Source organism: Drosophila serrata, unplaced genomic scaffold (assembly GCF_035046125.1).
Source record: "Drosophila serrata isolate PLE 108 unplaced genomic scaffold, ASM3504612v1 contig_276, whole genome shotgun sequence".
NCBI classification, from domain to species: domain Eukaryota; kingdom Metazoa; phylum Arthropoda; class Insecta; order Diptera; family Drosophilidae; genus Drosophila; species Drosophila serrata.
The window spans coordinates 114,178-128,865 of NW_028257174.1; the positions used below are offsets into that span (position 1 = coordinate 114,178).

Consider the following 14,688-nt stretch of genomic DNA (forward strand, 5'->3'; position numbering starts at 1 on the left):
CTCGTGCACTTCGCAGCCCTGGCCAAATGCAACCGTGTGCGCAGCGGCGGAAACGTACTTCTGTGGCGCTGCCGAACACTGCCCCAACATGTTCTTTTTCAGGCGTTTGCCTTTGCGCTGACATCGTATCTCGATATCTTCTGTGAAAATGTAAGGGTTTTTCGAAGTTTAAATAAGTGTAAACGTACCATAGTTCGACAAAACGACTGCTACAAGTGGCGGCCTAGCGTGAATAATAGGGGTTTTGTGAAATTATTGAGCGAACGGCGAAAAACTGAAATTTCAGCGGCAATGAGGTTAAAAACGGGCGGCTTTTTGTTTGTGTGTGTGTTTGTGCGTGAGCCACTGTGTGAGTGCTAACACGTGTTGGTTTCACTTTTTCCTTTTTTTTTATGTTTTTTTGTATTTATTTTATACGGTTCTATGGCAAAACTAAAGCCCTTGGATGAATATAAAATACCGATTCCTTTGGAAAAGGCATTGCGACGATAAAGTCGTGGAAATCAACAACAACAATGCGCGTGTGTATATGTGCATATACAAATGTATATGTGTGTATGGTGTGCGTGTGGAAATAGCGCTCATTTTCAGTAAAGATTTAAAATTGCAGAAAATCTACAAAAAACGTGGTTAATATTTAGTGAAAACATGGTTTTCACGCGGGCTTGATGGCCCTTTTATATTTTTTTTTACATGGAAGCACTAAATAAGAGCACACCTCATGTTTTTCTTTGGTTTTAAAGTGCAGAAAATGGTCGCGTTTAGCTGAATTTATAACTCTTAGCTATTTCAGTTGAATATTGTTGACAAAATAAATAATTTCATTATATATTAACCTTTTCCTCCACTCACAGCATGGCCGAAGTTGCTGAAAACACCGTCGTGGAGACGTTCGAGGAGCCGGCGGCACCTCTGGAAACCGAGAACGCCGAAACCATCATGGAGACGAACGTTGTGGCCACCAGCGAGCTGCCCGAAATCAAGCTTTTCGGCCGCTGGTCGTGCGACGATGTGACCGTCAACGATATCTCGCTGCAGGATTACATCTCGGTGAAGGAGAAGTTCGCCCGCTACCTTCCCCACTCGGCCGGACGTTATGCCGCCAAGCGATTCCGCAAGGCTCAGTGCCCCATTGTGGAGCGCCTGACCTGCTCCCTGATGATGAAGGGACGCAACAATGGCAAGAAGCTGATGGCCTGCCGCATTGTCAAGCACTCGTTCGAGATCATTCATCTGCTCACCGGCGAGAACCCGCTGCAGGTACATAAACATATAATTATATACTTCTATCCTTTTTCGAAAGGTAGGGAGCAAGCGGCCCATGCTAAACTGTGTCCGCAGATATTTGCCACTGGGACATGGGTAGAATGGGCGCGCAGATTAATTGGGTTCCAAAATATCCTAGTGCCTGAAGATAATAAGCCTCTTCTGGTTTCTCCTGGAACTTGGAACTACAAAGTAAATCCTTAATTAGAACTCAAAGTAATGGTTGTCAAGTCCTCCTCGATGCTGGTTAGTAACGATACTTTCGCAAGCATTATCTTCTATGTGGACTTATAGTAAAACAAAGATTTAATATTATCCTAGTGCCTGAAGAAAAGAAGCCTCTTTCGGTCCTCTTGGAAATTAAATCTACACTAGAAACTAAAATATGATCATAAGGAAACCCCAGTTAGTCCTCCTCAAGCCAATTGATGGCGATCTCAGCCAAATTGAGCATTAACTCAGGACTCATAGGAAGCAGAGTTTTAATATTATCCTAGTGCCTGAAGAAAAGCATCCGCTTCTGGTCCTCTTGGAAATTAAAGCTACACTAGAAATTTAAAATGAAGATTAGAAGAACCCCAGTTAGTCCCCCTCAAGCCAATTGATGGTAAACTCCAGCCAAATTGAGCATTAACTCAGGACTCATAGGAAGCAGAGTTTTAATATTATCCTAGTGCCTGAAGAAAAGAAGCCTCTTCTGGTCCTCTTGGAAATTAAATCTACACTAGAAATTGAAATATGATCATAAGGAAACCCCAGTTAGTCCTCCTCAAGCCAATTGATGGTAAACTCCAGCCAAATTGAGCATTAACTCAGGACTCATAGGAAGCAGAGTTTTAATATTATCCTAGTGCCTGAAAAAAGAAGCCTCTTCTGGTCCTCTTGGAAATTAAAGCTACACTAGAAATTTAAAATGAAGATTAGAAGAACCCCAGTTAGTCCTCCTCAAGCCAATTGATGGTAAACTCCAGCCAAATTGAGCATTAACTCAGGACTCATAGGAAGCAGAGTTTTAATATTATCCTAGTGCCTGAAGAAAAGAAACCTCTTCTGGTCCTCTTGGAAATTAAAGCTACACTAGAAATTGATAAAAATGTACACATATCCTTGTGCTTAAAGACTTTAGCAACTTTCCGTCCGAAACTAAAACTGCAGCGTTGATCCCAACAACGTTGTGGTATTCAATTGGACCACATTGAACCCCATGCTTTACTATTCCTCTTAAGGGCATTGCCTCAAAGATGCGAACCTTAATAAAGTCAAAAAGTAACAACAGCATTCATGTAATAAGTTTAGATTGAGTTATCCGTCCAAAACTAAAACTGCAGCGTTGATTTCAACAGCGTTGTGGTATTCAATTGGACCACATCGAACCCCATGTTTAACTATTCCTCTTAAGGCCATTGTCTCAAAGATGCGAACCTTAATAAAGTCAAAAACAACATTATTATATCTACTTAATCCCAGACAACCCTGTGACAACAGTTCACCTCAATGCCTGCGGCTTTAAATAAACCCATTGCCGGTGGGCATTACCAAAATTGAACTGAGATCAAATGGTTTCAATATTATCCTAGCGCCCGAAGATAAAGCCCCTCTTCCTGCTCTCCTGGAAATTGAAACAACATTTACTACATATTCCCTATACGTTATTAAGCAACTTAGATACGAATTGGATTTAATTAACATTTTGCATTGCTATCATTTGCAGATCCTGGTCAGCGCCATCATCAACTCGGGACCCCGTGAGGACTCCACCCGTATTGGACGTGCTGGTACCGTCCGTCGTCAGGCTGTGGATGTGTCGCCCCTGCGTCGCGTCAACCAGGTGAGTCTCCCGCTTGTAATGCATAATTGGATTTAGAATGTGGCCAGCTACGATGGCTAGTGGTTCGTTTGGCGACTGCTGGCTTATAATGTTGGCTAAATCGAAAATCTATCTTATCCGTAGCGTCACAATGTGTAATTTAGCCGACATTTGGCGTATGAACTGAAGAGACATTTTTGAATGAATCATTATTGTTGTACAAGCTTAAGGCTCTACAAAATCTAATATATTTATTCATTATTTTAGGCCATCTGGCTGCTGTGCACTGGAGCTCGCGAGGCTGCCTTCAGGAACATCAAGACCATTGCCGAGTGCCTGGCCGATGAGCTGATCAACGCCGCTAAGGTGAGCAAGAACCGAGGATCTTAACCACATTACAATATCTCCCGGGTTTATTGTAGTAATGCAAAGAAAGCAGGGTCCAATCTAATTCTGCCTGATGGTTTATTCATGTAGTCTCGCTTTTGGACCAGAATATATCTTTTATTATCCTTGTGCTTGCGATTAAATCTCAGTTCAATGCACACGAGAAACGTAAAAGAACATGTAGTCCTTAAAATCCTATGTATTGATGGTTAAATTTAGGGTCCAGTCTAATTCTGCCTGATGGTCTATTCATGTAGTCTCGCTTTTGGACCAGAACAAAGCTCCATCTTTTATTATCCTTGTGCTTGCGATTAAATCCCAGTTCAATGCACACGAGAAACGTAAAAGAACATCAGCAATTGTATAGATGTATTTCTTAAAGACAAAAACCTAGTGCTCGAGCATAGTTTCTAGTGAAAGAAAGGGTCCAATCTAATTCTGCCTGATGGTCTATTCATGTAGTCTCGCTTTTGGACCAGAACAAAGCTCCATCTTTTATTATCCTTGTGCTTGTGATCAATTCCCAGTACAATGCACACGAGAAACGTAAAAGAACAAGTGCCTAAATCACATAAGAACATGGATTTGTGATCGAAAATGTAATAAATACTAATAACAATTTAATCTTATTATTCCAGGGATCCTCCAACTCCTACGCCATCAAGAAGAAGGATGAGCTGGAGCGTGTGGCCAAGTCCAACCGTTAAGGAGACGTTGCACCAACAAAAACAAACTCTTCTGCGTTCGTTTTTTTTTATACAAATAACGTGTGTACTCCGCGAAATGATACACTAAATTTAAAATAAACAAGATGAAAAATCCATTGAGTGTAAACAGTTCTTTTTTTTAATAGTTTAATTTTAAATAAACTTTATTTGAAAATAAGTAGAGACAACGTATATCGAAATGGGTTTTGGGTTTTCAAGTTGAGATCAGAAAGGGACGGACAATGATTTCCGGATTTATGTACATATATAGTTGTCTCTTTCATTTTCGAATTCGTTCGACATTTGCTATAAATAAAGGTGAAGGAACATCCATGTTTTTTGGAGTCTGTCGATGTTTTTAAAACATCACCAAACAGCTAAACTTAACAATAATAGCCTCTTTTGTGCAGAGATTGAAAAAATATAACAAAAAATAGGACTCGTATACATATGTTGTTTATAAACACATTGTGCCATGTAAATGCATACTAGAAAACTACAAATTTCGATATAAATCGATTTAAGTGTAATGAGAAGTCTTTGACTTCTGTCGAGGTAGATTTTTGTTTAAGGAAACTCCCAACTATCTGTGCGCCGACGCTTCACCTTCGACATGCCCAGCACCTGGTCCTCGTAACGATCCAAATAGTGCAGCAGTCAGCGGGTGAACTCGTTCATGCACAGATTGATATGCGAGATGAGACTGAAACTATTCACAGATGATAGCGACGGTGGTGATGTTCCCCCCGAAAGATTTGCTGGACAAAATGATCGCACACATCTGATCCCAGGACATTCAGGCGCAGGGCAAGCTTGGCGAAGCATGCAGGAAATTGTTTGTACGTTTTACTGGTGAAGACAGCTGTTACCCGAAGGAAAAAAGAAATCTGATTAAGTATTTCGTGGTTTGGATTCCTTATACCAATACTTACTGGGTCGCTTCTTTCTGGTTATCACAAGTACTTATGCAGCATGTTCTGGGCACTATCCTCGTGTGTAATCTGGCGCTGGAGCAGAAGCTACTCGATGTGCTGGCACAGCGTAAGATACATTGACTGCCGCTAATGCATTGCCCATATATATGGGCAGACCAGAGATTCTTGAACCATTGGATAAGGTAGATAGCCTCCATAGGCGTTCGAAGAAGGAGACGCAGCGACATATTCTACTGTACCGGGCGCAGGGACATATTCTAGAGGAGCGGGCGAAGCGACATAATCTACAGTAGCTGGCGAAGGAACTGGCGGAGGGGCATAAACTGAAGTACCCATATAAACTGGTGGAGCGGGTGGTGGTCCATAGATTTGTGAAGCGGGTGGTGGTCCATAGACTGGTGGAGCGGGTGGTGGTCCATAGACTGGTGGAGCAGGTGGTGGTGGTCCATAGACTTGTGAAGCGGGTGGAGGTCCATAGACTGGTGGAGCTGATGGTGGCCCATAGACTGGTGGAGCAGGTGTTGGTGGTCCGTAGACTGGTGGAGCCGGTGTTTGTGGTCCATAGACTGTCGGAACAGGTGGCGCACCGACATAAACTGGATACATCGGGTTGTCTTGGTAAAGTTGGTCCTGTGTCATTGGACATGCGTGTTGCTGTTGCTGTTGGGGGTGCAGGCGCTGATGAGTTGTCGGAGCTCTGCAGTGGCGACCGGGCAGGGCGAGCCGGCTCTGTATCTGATGCTGCCCTGCACGCTGTCGTTGTTCAATACTGCGTCGCTCCCCTGCATCCTGCTCTGCACCCAGTCCATGTCCTGTAGTCTGTCGCTGTCCTGTAGTGTGTCGCTGTCCTGTAGCCTGTCGCTGTCCTGCAGCAGTCTGTCGCTGTTCTGGAGTCTGTCGCTGTCCTGCAGTCTGTCGCCGCTGTCCTGTAGTCTGTCGCTGTCCTGCAATCTGTCGCTGTCCTGCAGTCTGTGGCTGTCCAGCAGTTTGTCTCTGCCCAACATTATGTCGCTGTCCTACACTATGTCCTGCACCCGGTCCATGTCCAACACCCGGTCCCTGTCGTACACCCGGTCCATGTCCAACACCCGATCCCTGTCGTACACCCGGTCCATGTCCAACACCCGGTCCCTGTCCCTGTTCGTGTCGCTGTGCCTGGATTCCACGCTGCTGCAACTGCTGGCCTTGAGCCGGAACCTGGATCTCAACCACCTGACCACTGTTGGTTTGCTCGCGCTGCCATCGCTTCATGGAACGATTAGACCGCTGGGAACGACGCCTTCGCTGTTATTAAAAATCAATGATTAAATTCATTTTCGATAAGAAAGAAATACTTGATTAATATTACTCACCTTTAGCCTGGATTCATTAGGCTGAAGAGCATATTCCTCAGCCGAGTACACCTGCTCCGCCTCCCGTTCACGCTCCCTAGCCATGGGATGGAACTCCAGGGCATTGGCATTCAATAAGGAGCGACTGATCGGGTTTAATGGACGCCCGGCGATCTCCCGTTCGCCTGTCTGTTCCACAGTTTGGTCCTCCAGCGCTGTGTCGTCGCTTTCATCGCAGATTCTACGGTTTTGATCTTGCTCTTGTGCGGAACAATGGGAAGCGAGCACAACATATTCTTCGCCAGCCTGAAATTCTATGAGTGGCCTTCTTTCCCGTGCAGAAGGATTCTCGGTCATCTTCTGCTTTGGGGGACCTGCAGGACCTGAGAAACTTTCAGGACTCGTCTGTGTTTGCTTTTCTTGGGAAGGTCCCCATTCCATCGATCGTACCGTAAAAGCAGCTACCGCGGGTCTAGAAGCTGGTTCACGAGGACTAATCTCTGGTTGCATTTTTGCCTCAGAGGAACCACCAGGACTTTTCGACATCCTTTCTGAGAAACTTACAGGACTTTTTCGCCATTGCATCTGCACATTTTGCTCAGGGGAACATCCAGGACTTTTCGAATTGGTCTCTGATGAAGTTACAGGACATTTCGGTGTCTGCCTGTACTCATCTTTTTGCTGGGATTGTCGCCATTCCATCGATAGCACTGCAGGAGCAGCTACCGCAGCTGTAGGAGCTGGTTTACAAGCACTTAACTCTGACTGCATCCTCACTGGGGAACTTTTGGGACTTTTTTGTGTTAGTTTATACTGCTTCTTCTGCTGGGATGGTCCCCATTCCATCGATTGCACTGCAGGACCACCCAGTAAAGCTGTCGAAGCTGGTTCACGAGGACTACTCACTGACTGCATCTGCATTTTTCCCTTAGAAGAACAGCCAGGACTTTTCGGCTTTGGCCCTGAGGAACTTGCAGGACTTTTTAAAGGTTGTTTATCCTGCTTCTTCTGCTGGTCTGGTGGGCATTCCATCGATGGCACTGCAGGAGCAGCTAGCACAGCTGTTGAAGCTGGTTCACGAGGACTATTCTCTGACTGCATCTGCATTTTTCCCTTAGCAGAACTGCCAGGACTTTTCGACATTGGCTCTGAGGAATTTGCAGGACTTTTTTTTGGTTGTTTATCCTGCTTCTTCTGCTGGGCTGGTCGCCATTCCATCTGTGACACTGCAGGAGCAGCAGGCACAGCTGTCGAAGCTGGTTCACGAGGACTACTCTCCGACTGCATCTGCTTTTTCTGCTTAGAACAGCGAGGACTTTTCGATTTCTTCTCTGAAGAATTTACAGGACTTTTTTCCTTTTGTTTATGCTGCTCCTTTTGCTGGGATGGTCGCCATTGTATCGATGACACTGCGGGAGCAGCTAGCACTGCAGGAGCAGCTAGCACAGCTGTCGAAGCTGGGTCACGAGGACTACTCTCTGGCTGCACCTGCATTTTTTCCTTAGAAGAACAGTCAGGACTTTTCGATTTCTTCTCTGAATTTACAGGACTTTTATCTTTTTGGTTATGCTGCTCCTTCTGCTGGGATGGTCGCCATTGTATAGATGACACTGCAGGAGCAGCTAGCACTGCAGGAGCAGCTAGCACAGCTGTCGAAGCTGGTTCACGAGGACTACTCTCTGGCTCCACCTGCATTTTTCCCTTAGAAGAACAGTCACTACTTTTCGACTTTGGCTCTGAAGAAATTACAGGACTTTTATGTTGGTTATCCTGCTCATTCTGCTGGGATGGTCGCCACTCCATCGATGGCACTGCAGGAGCAGATAGCACAGCTGTCGAAGCTGGTTCACGAGGACTTCTCTCTGACTGCAGCTGCATTTTTCCCTTGGAAGAACAGCCAGGACTTTTCGACTTTTGCTCAGAGGAACTTACAGGACCTTTTTGTGGTTGTTTATCCTGCTTCTTCTGCTGAGCTGGTCGCCATTCCATCGGTGGCAGTGCAGGAGCAGCTAGCACAGCTGTTGAAGCTGGGTCATGAGGACTACTTTCTGACTGCGTCTGCATTTTTCCCTTGGAAGAACAGCCAGGACTTTTGGACTTTGGCTCAGAGGAACTTGCAGGACCTTTTTGTGGTTGTTTATCCTGCTTCTTCTGCTGGGCTGGTCGCCATTCCATCGGTGGCACTGCAGGAGCAGCAGGCACAGCTGTCGAAGCTGGCCCACGACGACTACTCTCCGACTGCATCTGCATTTTTGGCTCAAAAGAGCAGCCAGGACTTTTCAACTTCTCTGAGAAACTTGCAGGACTATTTTTGGTTTTCATATGCTGCTCCTTCTGCTGAATTGGTCCGCTTTTTAGCGCTGGGACTGTAACAGCAGCTACCGAGGCTGTCAAAGCTGGTTTCTGATTGGTAATCTCTGGCTGCATTGACATTTTTTGCTGACTTCTGCACTCCTGAGATGGTGCTCTCTGCAAGATCGTTATCCTTGAAGGAGAACATGAAGACTGTTTGGTGCCATGACAATTGTCAATAGTCGAACGGAAGGAACTCAGCCTGCTGGCCCGAGATTGATCTTTGCCCTCTGCCTCTTCTGGCAGCAGTGTTTCCGGTAAAAAGTTTCCCAGAACTGGGCAATCGCGTCGAGCCTTGGATGAATCACAAGACCTTGTGGGATTGTTGGTTTCCGGAATGGCCACAGTTTTGACTTTCTTCACCTGCTTGCCCAGGTCTGGGAATGCCTTGTTATCTGCCCTAAAAGTGCCTTGCGGAGGATCGTTATTGTCAGACGACAACTTCCAAGCACTAATAGGTGTCGGCGGTGGTGGTAGCGATGGAGGAGTCTGGGGCACCTGAAAAGAAAGAAGAGATGAAATTCTGGGGAGAGGAATGTGCGTGGGGTTCACTCCTTACCCTCTCTGGGTTGTCCCTCTCTGAGTTGTCAGTCGGAGTGCCGGGTGTCACAATAGGGCTTACAGTAACGAAACTAGCAGTGAGGTCCCTCGAAGGGACAGTGCTTTGGAAGAGGTTGAGAATGATCATTAATTCAAGTGCCGAGAAAATATATTTAAAGAATAATTATAAAATAATAATATTGCTCTAAAATAATATTAGGGTTCAATAAAAGCTTACCCAATGGAGCTTCCGTTGGTGTTTTGAGACTCAGCCTGTGAGCCAGGAACCTGTCCTGTTGGCTCATCGTCACCGCGCAGAAACTCACTCAGCTGAACCGCACGGCGACGGTTGGTGTGGCGGCGGCCTTCGCTGCCTAGACGCTTCTTAGATGGCATGCCTCCAGTTGATAGGTGCTGGCCGATCCGTCAAAGTAGCCGGTGATGAGATAAGTGGAGCCCAACTTCAACTCGCAGTCGTGGCTGTGCGCTTTAAAAGACAAATGCAAGTGCAAATGAATGCCCAATTAAAGCAGTATAGATCAGTGTCAAACCTCGCAAGCGGATCAACTTGGGACGATGAAGGCAGCCGATGGTGCGCGGTGTCTGGACGGCGGAACAGGGCAGGATGGCCAGGAGGCGAAAGGTTTCCGTAACTCTTAACTTTTGGTATTCACTCATAGGCCGAGAACAGCCCGAACACAACGGAGCTGTGAATGAATATACATATATAAATAAATATATCAAACTGTGACTGTCAATTTGGGTTGGTTACTTTGAAGGATATGTGAGTGCTACATGGATTACATAAACATGACACAATGAAATCAAAAACTTCTTATGCTATACCAGAAAACGAATAATAAAGAAAAACAAACTAATATCAAATAATGAATAATACGGAAACAAAACAAAACGAAATAAATAATAAAAATAATAAAGTAAATAATGAAAAACATGAATGAGGGGAGGACTTGGGATCCCACACCATTGGAGTTGTGGGTGATTACTGGGATCGTATAGAGAAGACATACCATCTGTGGATCTGGTCTGTATGGCATTGCGCATACAGCCGCTACTGCAGTACCAAATCGATTGCAGACTATAAGAAAACGATCTAAATTAAGGTTACTGTCGAAAACTGATCAGGGATTACTCTCTGAGCTCTTCTCTTTTTAAAACTTTGAACTTTATGTAAATTGCAAGGAGAATGTCAAGTATTTCACAAATTATGACCGAAGCTAAGCTTCTGATGGTTCAGAAATGTTTCAAATTTTAATCAAATTACGTGAAGAGAGATCTTTTTGTTCAAAGAAAGAGTCAAGTTCAATTAACCCCTTACAGTCCTCTCCCCCAGCTTACACCAGCGTTTCACGTGGCGTATACGCCGCTAGGACGCCCTGCACCTGGCTCAACCCTAGGCGCAAGGACTGATCCCGCGGCTCGAACTGCAGGCACGGCGTAAAGGGCAGTCCCACCAGTCGCCACTGGGCGTGCAGCTGGCCAATGTCGATGGCCTTCAGGCCGGCGGTCTTTAGGCGCGCCCTCACAAGCCCATAGACAGTGTACCTGACCGCCTCGCCAAATTGCAGCGGCTCCTCCAGCACGAGCTGCAGCAGGCGCGGTGAGTGCTCCAGCAGATGTGCGTAGTCAAAGTCGAGGCGCACCTGCACAGGTGCCAGGAGATCCTCCGGGCGGCGCGTGCGCCGGTAGTGTTCCACAAACTTTTCGGCGGAGCCTTCCACCAACTTGAGCAGTTGGGTCTGGCGGCAGAACTGTTCCACCAGCTTCTGCTCGTGGAATCTGTGTGTGTATATATGCACATATATGTATGTATGTATAAAGCGTTCCTTGGCGGACTCCATGTTTTTTTTGCCTTTTTTTTGCTACTAGAATTTTTGCACTTACTGGGTAATTGTTGCTGCTTCGGCGTTTGCAACTGCTTCTTGTACTTCTGATGCTTGCAAGCTTGAATTCACTCCAATCATGTTAATCGCCAATTGCGGATGAAAGGAAATCTTCAATTGTTTTACACTACGACTCGAAAACTTTGTAAAAAACGGAACAATTTTTTTTAAATGATGTGCCTTTCTAGAGGTGGCCGAAAGAAAGAATAAGAAGGGGCAACCGCAACAACATTATCGACAGGCCGATAAGTTTGACTTCTAGGGCCGCGTTGCCAATAGGGTTGCGCATGCGTAGGTGTGATTAAAATTGGAACGATTGGAATTTGTAAAGAGATTAAGCTAACGAAAAAGCTTATGAAAATTGCTAAAATAGCGGAAATAGTTAAAACCATTACCAATTATTAATCTTAAATTGTGCAAAATTAAAGGCAAATATGCAATATGGATGTTATCCAAAGGTGTGTGTATTAGCAATATAATTTGCAACATATGTAGATCTAATTTAAATTATAGTCATTTTTTACTATTCGAGAGTTGCGGTTTAAATTTTATAAAAATCGGACGATTAAAAACGATCGTTAAGTGTAGAGTTACTGTGAATTTAAAAACTGTAACTATAAAACTGTAAATAAAATATGTATAGGTGAATGTAATAATAGAATGTTTTACGTCGGGTTTTTTTTATAATTTATATTAGTATAGTAATAGTTATATTAGTAATGATCGAACTGCAATCTGTAAGGGCATAAAAACTACGGGGTACCAAAGTTACCTTTCGTCCTTGTTATATGATAATTTTTAATTAATATTTAATAAATTCATTTTTGATGCTAATCAAGAATATATACTAATAATAGGGTCGGAAACGACTTCTTCACAAAGTTAGAAACTTCTGAATAAAATTACAAAACTATTCTTTGGGTCGATACTTACCTATATATTTTTTATGGCAATTTTATCGAAAAATCCAAATTTAAGAATCTCATAACTCAGTCAAAGAGGCATTAATTTTAATTCGGAAAGCTTGCCTATGTTAGTTTTTAATAGGTTAATAAATCTGCAAACTCAATTTAAAATTTTTAACATTTTTAAATTTTATCAATTTTTGAAAATTTTAATGGTGTAATTTTAACGATCAAATTTTGAACAAAATTTGAAAAATTTAATTTTCTTTAAAATATGTCTAAATAGATTCGGCTGTTCATGCTGATCAAGAATATATATGGTTTATAGGGAGGGAAATGACTTCTTCACTTAGTTTTTATCTTTAGACTAAAATGATAATACCATTATTTGACTCGATAATTATCTATATTTTTATATGGCAATTTTATTGAAAATTCAAAGTTTAAAAATCTCATAACTCAGCCAAAAATGTATTCATTTTAATTCGGAATGCGTTCCTAGGTTAGTTTTTATTAGATTAATAAATCTGCATACTAAATTTAAAATTTTTAACATTCTTAAATTTGATCAATTTTTGAACATTTTAACAATGTAATTTTAACAATGAAATTTAAAAAAAAAATTTGAAAATTTTAATTTTCCATGAAACATCGCTAAATTGATTCGGCTGTTCATGCTGATCAAGAATATATATGGTTTATAGGGAGGGAAATGACTTCTTCACTTAGTTTTTATCTTTAGACTAAAATGATAATACCATTATTTGACTCGATAATTATCTATATTTTTATATGGCAATTTTATTGAAAATTCAAAGTTTAAAAATCTCACAACTCAGCCAAAAATGTATTAATTTTAATTCGGAATGCGTTCCTAGGTTAGTTTTTATTAGGTTAATAAATCTGCATATTCAATTTAAAATTTAAAAGAAGTTTAAAATTTTCGATTTTTTTATTACAATTTTAACAACGTAACCCCTATAAAATGTTCAAAATTTAAAAAAAAAATTAGATTTATGTCAGACATAGCTAGATCGACTCGGCTGTTAATGCTGATCATTAATATATATGGTTTATAGGGTCGGAAATGACTCCATCGCTTAGTTTTAAGCTAAAATTATAATACCCTGCAAGAGTATAAAAACTGTGGTCAAATCACTTGGACTTGGATCGGACTTGGTGTAAAATAGAACCATTATTTTGGCATTAGCTTTTTCGATGATGAAACAGTGGCAAATTGAAGCTTTTCATCTTTTTACCAATTCCAATCGTTCCAATTTTAATCACACATACGCATGCGCAACCCTATTGGCAACGCGGCCCTAGAAGTCAAACTTATCGGCCTGTCGATAATGTTGTTGCGGTTGCCCCTTCTTATTCTTTCTTTCGGCCACCTCTAGAAAGGCACATCATTTAAAAAAAATTGTTCCGTTTTTTACAAAGTTTTCGAGTCGTAGTGTAAAACAATTGAAGATTTCCTTTCATCCGCAATTGGCGATTAACATGATTGGAGTGAATTCAAGCTTGCAAGCATCAGAAGTACAAGAAGCAGTTGCAAACGCCGAAGCAGCAACAATTACCCAGTAAGTGCAAAAATTCTAGTAGCAAAAAAAAGGCAAAAAAAACATGGAGTCCGCCAAGGAACGCTTTATACATACATACATATATGTGCATATATACACACACAGATTCCACGAGCAGAAGCTGGTGGAACAGTTCTGCCGCCAGACCCAACTGCTCAAGTTGGTGGAAGGCTCCGCCGAAAAGTTTGTGGAACACTACCGGCGCACGCGCCGCCCGGAGGATCTCCTGGCACCTGTGCAGGTGCGCCTCGACTTTGACTACGCACATCTGCTGGAGCACTCACCGCGCCTGCTGCAGCTCGTGCTGGAGGAGCCGCTGCAATTTGGCGAGGCGGTCAGGTACACTGTCTATGGGCTTGTGAGGGCGCGCCTAAAGACCGCCGGCCTGAAGGCCATCGACATTGGCCAGCTGCACGCCCAGTGGCGACTGGTGGGACTGCCCTTTACGCCGTGCCTGCAGTTCGAGCCGCGGGATCAGTCCTTGCGCCTAGGGTTGAGCCAGGTGCAGGGCGTCCTAGCGGCGTATACGCCACGTGAAACGCTGGTGTAAGCTGGGGGAGAGGACTGTAAGGGGTTAATTGAACTTGACTCTTTCTTTGAACAAAAAGATCTCTCTTCACGTAATTTGATTAAAATTTGAAACATTTCTGAACCATCAGAAGCTTAGCTTCGGTCATAATTTGTGAAATACTTGACATTCTCCTTGCAATTTACATAAAGTTCAAAGTTTTAAAAAGAGAAGAGCTCAGAGAGTAATCCCTGATCAGTTTTCGACAGTAACCTTAATTTAGATCGTTTTCTTATAGTCTGCAATCGATTTGGTACTGCAGTAGCGGCTGTATGCGCAATGCCATACAGACCAGGTCCACAGATGGTATGTCTTCTCTATACGATCCCAGTAATCACCCACAACTCCAATGGTGTGGGATCCCAAGTCCTCCCCTCATTCATGTTTTTCATTATTTACTTTA

At 43.2% G+C, this 14,688-nt stretch overlaps 4 protein-coding genes and 6 non-coding genes across 11 annotated transcripts; 8 read left to right on the forward strand and 2 right to left on the reverse strand.

The window, feature by feature from the left end:
• Positions 1–93: 93 nt before the first annotated feature.
• Positions 94–4,294, forward strand: RpS5a (ribosomal protein S5a). Its single transcript, XM_020947351.2, has 5 exons — positions 94–150; positions 855–1,260; positions 2,978–3,094; positions 3,341–3,439; positions 4,099–4,294. Exons 2-5 carry the CDS (start codon positions 856–858, stop codon positions 4,165–4,167), a joined length of 690 nt encoding a protein of 229 aa, XP_020803010.1. The 5' UTR covers positions 94–150; position 855; the 3' UTR covers positions 4,168–4,294.
• LOC147643170 (small nucleolar RNA psi18S-1854) lies at positions 2,393–2,548 on the forward strand. Its single transcript, XR_015272498.1, has one exon. It is a non-coding gene; the product is annotated as a small nucleolar RNA psi18S-1854 (small nucleolar RNA).
• Positions 2,566–2,720, forward strand: LOC147643171 (small nucleolar RNA psi18S-1854). Its single transcript, XR_015272503.1, has one exon. It is a non-coding gene; the product is annotated as a small nucleolar RNA psi18S-1854 (small nucleolar RNA).
• On the forward strand, positions 3,131–3,272 carry LOC147643172 (small nucleolar RNA psi28S-2876). The gene has a single exon (XR_015272499.1). It is a non-coding gene; the product is annotated as a small nucleolar RNA psi28S-2876 (small nucleolar RNA).
• On the forward strand, positions 3,509–3,642 carry LOC147643173 (small nucleolar RNA psi28S-1192). Its single transcript, XR_015272502.1, has one exon. It is a non-coding gene; the product is annotated as a small nucleolar RNA psi28S-1192 (small nucleolar RNA).
• On the forward strand, positions 3,676–3,815 carry LOC147643174 (small nucleolar RNA psi28S-1192). Its single transcript, XR_015272501.1, has one exon. It is a non-coding gene; the product is annotated as a small nucleolar RNA psi28S-1192 (small nucleolar RNA).
• On the forward strand, positions 3,881–4,020 carry LOC147643175 (small nucleolar RNA psi28S-1192). The gene has a single exon (XR_015272500.1). It is a non-coding gene; the product is annotated as a small nucleolar RNA psi28S-1192 (small nucleolar RNA).
• On the reverse strand, positions 4,284–11,443 carry LOC110179733 (uncharacterized). Of its 2 annotated transcripts, XM_020947350.2 has the most exons (9): positions 11,231–11,443; positions 10,685–11,125; positions 10,357–10,424; positions 9,877–10,032; positions 9,564–9,812; positions 9,345–9,447; positions 6,455–9,283; positions 5,100–6,386; positions 4,284–5,029 (listed from the first exon to the last, which is right to left on the reverse strand). In XM_020947350.2, exons 5-8 carry the CDS (start codon positions 9,719–9,721, stop codon positions 5,229–5,231), a joined length of 4,248 nt encoding a protein of 1,415 aa, XP_020803009.2. In that variant the 5' UTR covers positions 9,722–9,812; positions 9,877–10,032; positions 10,357–10,424; positions 10,685–11,125; positions 11,231–11,443; the 3' UTR covers positions 4,284–5,029; positions 5,100–5,228. The 2 variants fall into 2 exon arrangements, with proteins under 2 accessions (XP_020803009.2, XP_086691372.1); XM_086835246.1 differs by lacking the exons at positions 10,357–10,424; positions 10,685–11,125 and having other exon boundaries at positions 11,231–11,437.
• Positions 10,681–11,310, reverse strand: mei-217 (meiotic 217). Its single transcript, XM_086835197.1, has 2 exons — positions 11,231–11,310; positions 10,681–11,125 (listed from the first exon to the last, which is right to left on the reverse strand). Exons 1-2 carry the CDS (start codon positions 11,308–11,310, stop codon positions 10,681–10,683), a joined length of 525 nt encoding a protein of 174 aa, XP_086691323.1.
• Positions 11,444–13,509: 2,066 nt separating the features above from the next.
• LOC110179718 (uncharacterized) lies at positions 13,510–14,351 on the forward strand. Its single transcript, XM_020947333.2, has 2 exons — positions 13,510–13,717; positions 13,823–14,351. The coding sequence occupies exons 1-2, from the start codon at positions 13,638–13,640 to the stop codon at positions 14,265–14,267; spliced, it is 525 nt and encodes a 174-aa protein (XP_020802992.2). The 5' UTR covers positions 13,510–13,637; the 3' UTR covers positions 14,268–14,351.
• Positions 14,352–14,688: the final 337 nt, after the last annotated feature.

Bases quoted from the DNA above. Each gene is read 5' to 3' on its own strand.
- RpS5a (XM_020947351.2), top strand. From the start codon at position 856: ATGGCCGAAGTTGCTGAAAACACCGTCGTGGAGACGTTCGAGGAGCCG. The intron at 1,261-2,977 runs GTACATAAACAT...TATCATTTGCAG, and splicing joins CCGGCGAGAACCCGCTGCAG to ATCCTGGTCAGCGCCATCAT. The intron at 3,440-4,098 runs GTGAGCAAGAAC...TTATTATTCCAG, and splicing joins AGCTGATCAACGCCGCTAAG to GGATCCTCCAACTCCTACGC.
- LOC110179718 (XM_020947333.2), top strand. From the start codon at position 13,638: ATGATTGGAGTGAATTCAAGCTTGCAAGCATCAGAAGTACAAGAAGCA. The intron at 13,718-13,822 runs GTAAGTGCAAAA...ATACACACACAG, and splicing joins GAAGCAGCAACAATTACCCA to ATTCCACGAGCAGAAGCTGG.
- LOC110179733 (XM_020947350.2), bottom strand. From the start codon at position 9,721: ATGCCATCTAAGAAGCGTCTAGGCAGCGAAGGCCGCCGCCACACCAAC. The intron at 9,448-9,563 runs GTAAGCTTTTAT...CCTCTTCCAAAG, and splicing joins ACCAACGGAAGCTCCATTGG to CACTGTCCCTTCGAGGGACC. The intron at 9,284-9,344 runs GTAAGGAGTGAA...CTTTCTTTTCAG, and splicing joins AGAGGGACAACCCAGAGAGG to GTGCCCCAGACTCCTCCATC.
- mei-217 (XM_086835197.1), bottom strand. From the start codon at position 11,310: ATGATTGGAGTGAATTCAAGCTTGCAAGCATCAGAAGTACAAGAAGCA. The intron at 11,126-11,230 runs GTAAGTGCAAAA...ATACACACACAG, and splicing joins GAAGCAGCAACAATTACCCA to ATTCCACGAGCAGAAGCTGG.